The sequence below is a fragment of the Glycine max genome, chromosome 1 (assembly GCF_000004515.6).
Source record: "Glycine max cultivar Williams 82 chromosome 1, Glycine_max_v4.0, whole genome shotgun sequence".
Lineage (NCBI taxonomy): Eukaryota > Viridiplantae > Streptophyta > Magnoliopsida > Fabales > Fabaceae > Glycine > Glycine max.
In genome coordinates, this window is record NC_016088.4 from 31,202,302 (window position 1) to 31,208,617 (window position 6,316).

At 30.8% G+C, this 6,316-nt stretch overlaps 1 protein-coding gene across 1 annotated transcript; it reads right to left on the reverse strand.

Annotated features, from left to right (window-relative positions):
- Window positions 1-391: 391 nt before the first annotated feature.
- LOC100500579 (kunitz-type trypsin inhibitor) lies at window positions 392-1,221 on the reverse strand. The gene has a single exon (NM_001249426.2). It carries the CDS (start codon window positions 1,178-1,180, stop codon window positions 560-562), a length of 621 nt encoding a protein of 206 aa, NP_001236355.2. The 5' UTR covers window positions 1,181-1,221; the 3' UTR covers window positions 392-559.
- Window positions 1,222-6,316: the final 5,095 nt, after the last annotated feature.

The following is a 6,316-nucleotide window of genomic DNA, read 5'->3' on the forward strand; positions in this document are numbered from 1 at the left end:
GTTGCCTGGCTAGCCTGGAGATGTTTGGAGAAATCAAAGGATTGGTTATTGGGTGTAGACACTTTTAGAGAGAGATGATGATAAAAGTCATACGTGATTCACATACTTTGAAAGACGTACTATATAATAAAAAAATAAGAAGTGTGATTTGGATGATGAAAGAACAATTACCGGAGAAAAGAAACCAGCAAACTCAAATTTGAGTCATCGAAGCCGAAATAGGAAGTTAGAGTTAGTAGCATTAATAATTTAATATATCTCCATGCTTTTCAGAAATTATATGGATATTCCAAATTTCAATTTCTTTTCAAGAATTTTATTGGATCGTCTCCTATGTATAGAGGGAAAAATGCATACCAGACCTGGCAGACCAATAGCTTCCGAGAAGGTATAAATTAAACTGAATTAGAAGATATATATATACACGCCGAAGACATAAACTTCGATTATTTTATTTAGACTTGCAATAATTGAATACAGCATGAAGCATTTATTTAGTCTCACTCATGTCTCTCACTACGTGAAAGTACATATATGACTTTTGAGGGCAAGGGGTGCTTCATGCAGATGAAAGAGTTAATCCTGATGCATATGAAAGTTTCTGAAACATAACCCATAACCCATCCTCCTGAACCTCAGACACCACCAAACGCCTGTTTCGGAATTGGTCGAAATGAACCGCAACATACCCACATGGGTTATTATCAAGAGGACAGAACAAGATGTTGTAGCCGATAATTTCATCGGCGGGAACTCTCTTCAATGTAAACACACCGGGCACTGTATTTTTAAACCCAGTGAGTTTAACAGCGAGTCCTTCTGGTTGATCCTTCACAATGGTCCACTCAGAAGCGGGGGAACACGGGGATGCGAAAGTGAACCCAATGTTCAAACTAAGGCCTTCGCTGATGTGACGGATTCGGGCTGGGGATGAAATGGTTATCGGAAAGCCCTTGCAGAACTGATCGCGAGATTGCGCAACAGTGACAGGGCAAGTTTCATTTCCAAATGTGGCATATTCTATTCCACCGCCGTTTAATATTATAGTTGGCAACACAAAGTATGTGCCTCCATTTTCAACAGGATTACCATCAGTGTCGACCACATCACCAGCGGTGGCTGAAGGTAGGTAAGAGGTGAGGGCACAAAGTAGAAAGAGGGCGAACAAGGTACTCTTCATTTCTTTGGCTGCTATGGATAGCTTATCTTGTTCAGTTGTGTGAATAAACAACGTTGGAAGCATCTATTTTATAGACGTGCTGACCAGAAACAAAACAAGTTTTGTATAAATAATCTATTTATAGACATAATAATATTAATAATAATCTAGGAACCTATTTCAAAATGATAAATAATTTAGTATCTAATCAAATATTATCAAGTTTTGCATAAAGGATCTATCCTTTACTTTGCAATGCTATTAATACTTGTACTACTTTCTTATCTTTTCTTTGAGAGTTGATCTTTGTAATCTTCATACACTTTGTTGTCTGTTAAAGCTAGCAATAGTGTCATTTTAATGAACACTCGAGTTTACCGTTTCAAGGGAAGATATTGTTTGTATTTGTAGTCAAAAATAACACAGAGAATATTCTATGTAACTAGAAGTGATAGAATACTTGTTTGTAATCTTATTTATGTTAGTGAAATTCTTTTAAGGTTGAAAGATAACTGTACATTGCTCAAGTTGATTAAACAAGTATAAAACTTGTGTTCTAGCTTTTGTCTATCCTTCATGTTTTCCTGGGAAAAAAGCTTTACGATTTTTTTTTTTTCATCTAAGCTTCATGAAAAGGTTTTTGAAAAAACTTTTAAAATTACATACGCACTATTCAACCCTCCCTCTAGTATATTTTTTCTTGTTCGCAATTAACATTGGATGTCAAACATTTGCACTTGTACCACTTAATAACTTTTTGTATGATAAAAATTTATCAATTCAATCATTAAATATTTTGATATTATCTATGGGATCATGTATGAAAAATTCAAATATTTGGTCATTTGTTAATAACTATGTTTGGCAAAAGTAAGGGAAAAACTAGCTAAAAATAAAAAAGCTTACTAATAGCAAAGAGTTAGTGGTTGTTGTAGCTGAAAGCGATTAAACTAGCTAATTGAATTATAACTACTTGATTAAATTACTTATTAAAGTAATTGATAAATATAAAATGAAAAAATATGAACATGCTTGTATAGTATTTTTATATAAACTTAATTGAATAAAATATATTTTGGGTAATGCTAGAATAATAAAATAAATATTTTAAATAGTTAAATATAAAAATATCCATAAAGATATAAAAAAATAAATAATTCTATTTATCATTATCAATATCATATCTAATATAAGGGTAAAAATATGAAATCCTACTTTATGTATAAAATACGGTAAAAATAATAAAATCATACGTATGATTTGAAGAGAAAAAAAAACTCTTACTTTATGTAGAAAAGAGTAAAACTAAAATATATAAAGTTAAAAGTTAATATTTTTATAAAATACTACTTAAAGTAGAATTTTAAAACACAAGCTATAAAAAAAATTGTTGCAAAACATTATTAATTTGGATAAGCATATATATTATTGTCTTCTTAAAATTCCTCCATTTTTTTATATTACCTTCTCTCTTTCTTATCCCTATTAAAGATCTTTTCCTTAATTATGATATAAAATAATTCTAATTATCTTAATTTTGAAGATATTATATTATTTAGGATAAATTTAATCTTAAAGTGATTTTTTAATAAGATAATGAATTTTACATTACACCGACTTTTAAATTAATCAAACAAACTAGAAATTGTTTTCAATAGATAGAACTCAATTGAATTGCCTCCCTAAATTTACCTTATGTAGGCCAATGAACACGCGTTTTACATGTGAGCGGAGATGGTCCCCAAATATTAAATATATGGTGCCAAATGTAATCTTTAATGTGAGGCCATAAAATGGATACAACCAAGCCTACAATTATCATGGTCCCCAGATTTTAAAGTCGTTTACGAATAATAAGATGGGTACGTACAATGTAGTCACGTGATAGCCAACTTTTCTTCTTCAATTCATTTGAAATTTTATTGGATTTTTTATCTCCTTCATTCATTTTCTTGGTGGTTTTCACAGTTTTACTGCTAGTTAGAGAAATAGTTCTTTTTAACCTAGAAACATATGTAATTAAAATTAAAATTAGGAGATAGAATGTGGTCATTAACACAGTTTATTTATTCACTAAATGAAACTTGGTTGGACCTTTACAAGAAAAATGTTTTCTGAATTGTGTTTCCTAACCAAAAAAAAAAAATTATACTTGTGTGAGGGTACGATAGTAATTCTCTTTTGTTATGCTGAGTCGTGTATCTGTGTTTGTAACAACTCGTCTCGTCTCTATGATATCATTATTCTAAAACGTGAAATTTTAATTTTAAGTGAAAGTTCTATTAATTTGATTATAAAAATAGTGATAAATTTTTTGCGATATATATTCACCAAATGACGCATCAACATGTATATATATATATATATATATATATATATATATATATATATATATATATATATATATATTAAACCACCATATATCATTCACATGTCATTGTACAATTCAGTTTTTACATGTATTAAACGTGAAATTTATATGCCCAATCAAAACATCAAGGAACCAACTAAGGAAGAGTTTGATAACAAAACACAACTCTCATAAAAGACTTTTCAATATTATCATGTTGGCTTGGTGGCTCCAACCAAAGACCTACCTCCAAAGACACCTATTGCTTCTCATATGCTCCCATGAATGAAAGTCCAAGATCATCATAGACACCAACCACTCGGTGCAAAAATGCAAGGGTGACTTTATTGTAAAAAATTAACGGATATCAGATAACATGATTCACTACTAGAAAAAGTGCTTTTAATATCATTGATTTTGGACATTCAACATCGATTTTAAACCGATGTTGAAACTACATACCAACGTTAAAAGTATTAATGTTAACATTGATTATGAAAAAATCGATATTAAAATACACAATACAACATCGATTTTTATGAAAATCGATGTTGTATAATAACAAATATACAAAAAAAAAAAAACAATATCAGTTTTGACAAAACCCAATGTTGTTGTTTACCTTACAACATCATTTTGACCAAAATTGATATTTTAAGTTGTATAACTAATGTTGTAAGGTGCATTACAACATTAGTTTTAGTCAAAATTGATGATGTAATGCACCTTATAACATTGATTTTGGAAGAATCGATGTTGTAATGCACCTTATAACATCGATTTTGGAAGAATCGATGTTGTAATGCAACTTACAACATCGGTTGTTTTTGAATTTTTCTTAAATATTGTCTTTTGTTAATTAACCAAAACCTACAAATTGAAAACAAAACCAATCCAAACAGTACAAAATATTATATTCAAATTATTATTGAATAATTACTATCAAGTAAAAGAAATACTTAAAGTAATGAAACAATAATCTCAATAAATAAAATCATCTATCTAAAGTAATTAAATAAAATATAATTTTTTTATCTAGTAAGTAGAATTTATATATATATATATATATATATATATATATATATATATATATATATATATATATATATATATATATATATATATATATATATATATATATATATCATCATGTGCTTAATTACTTACCTCCATTAATTTGACCCCAAGATTAATTCCACTAAAAACCCATTGAGTTATACTTGTGCAACAAGGAAAAAATATGATATGAGTGACTCGAGCAACCAAAAAATCTAGAACAAGGGACAAGCATAACAGGGAGAAAGTGCAAATTCCATTGAGATAGTGTGATATGATCACATTCACATTGACCCAAATGCTATATACAAGTATCTTAGCATTATCCGAGAGCTAAGAAGCCAACTACACAATAAAAGCTTCAAATAAAATAAATAATAACACGGCACAAACTTTGATTTAACCACGAAAAAAAGAAGAGAAATTCAGAAACCACGAAATATATTACAAAAATGGCAGAACAAATACAATTTACAAATATATTGCACAATCTGCCAATTTACAAAGCAAATACAATAGTTCAAAAGGTGCAAGTCATCATTTTCTTTCAGCAACACCTCATATGATGCAATCCTCCCTAGGAAGGGACCAGCCACTAGAGCCATGAGCAATAGGCTCCAAGAGGATTGGACTAGAGCTGCTGAAGAAGGCCCTAGGGTTCTCATGAACCTCAGGGTAGATTTTTGAGCCCATGGGCCAAGGTTGGGTCCAATTATCTTTGTACAAATTAGACTAGGATATCATTATATTTGATTCTTGTATTTAGGGCTCCATAATGTAGGTAGGGTACCCTAGAAATATAGGATTTTTTAGCCCTTGTATTTTAGGACACCTAGACTAGTTTTTGTATTAGGGGCAGTTTTGTAATTTCACATGCACTAAGTTAATATTTGATGTGTGTGGTTGGAAATAAATTTAATTGAATTGGTAGAAGCCCAATCCAATTAAATTTTAGAGGGGGAGGTGAGCATTTGCTTACTACACCTCATTGCCACATCATATAATCACACTTTGTGCATGTCCTTCACGCTTTACATGCCTCATGACACCTAAGCACACTTAGTGGAGAATCTTGGAATTGATCTTGGATTATTGGGCTGAACCATAACTAAAATTCACTAATCATAATTAGTGAAATTTTGGCTCCACAAATTCAATTTCAAATTCAAGTGAAATTTGAATTGAAATTCAAATTTCCCTCCAATTTTGTGTGACACTTAGGCTATAAATAGAGGTCATGTGTGTGCATTTTTTTCAACTTTGAGCATTTGAATATTAAACTTCAAATTTCAGAACTCTTTTAGAGCATAAAATTTCATGCTCTTCTCTTCCTCTCCTTTCATTCATCTCCTTCTTCCTCCAAACTCTTATCCATGGCCTCCTATGGCGGTGAGCTTCTTCTAGACTCATCTCCTTGAAGTGGCGTCTCCTCTATCTCTTCCTTCTCCATTCCGCTGCCATTCATCTTCCAAGAAGAAAAGGAATCCATTGATGAAGAAGATCCTATGCCTACAAGCTCCAATGGAGCTTACATCATCATCATTGGGCACACTTCCATTCTCCCAGAACAGGAAGACACGTTTTAAAAAATGAAATATATGTAAAGGAGTGTAATTTTTACCATTACAATTAACACATTCTAGAAAATAAAGAAGAGTCAGGAAGTAAGTGGAAATAAAAGCATATGAACCCCTAGCTTTTAATATCCTTTACTTAATGCAAAATCAAGAGCCAAACTCAACTTATGAAGT

Coding starts and splice junctions, on each gene's coding strand:
- LOC100500579 (NM_001249426.2), bottom strand. CDS start 1,180: ATGAAGAGTACCTTGTTCGCCCTCTTTCTACTTTGTGCCCTCACCTCT.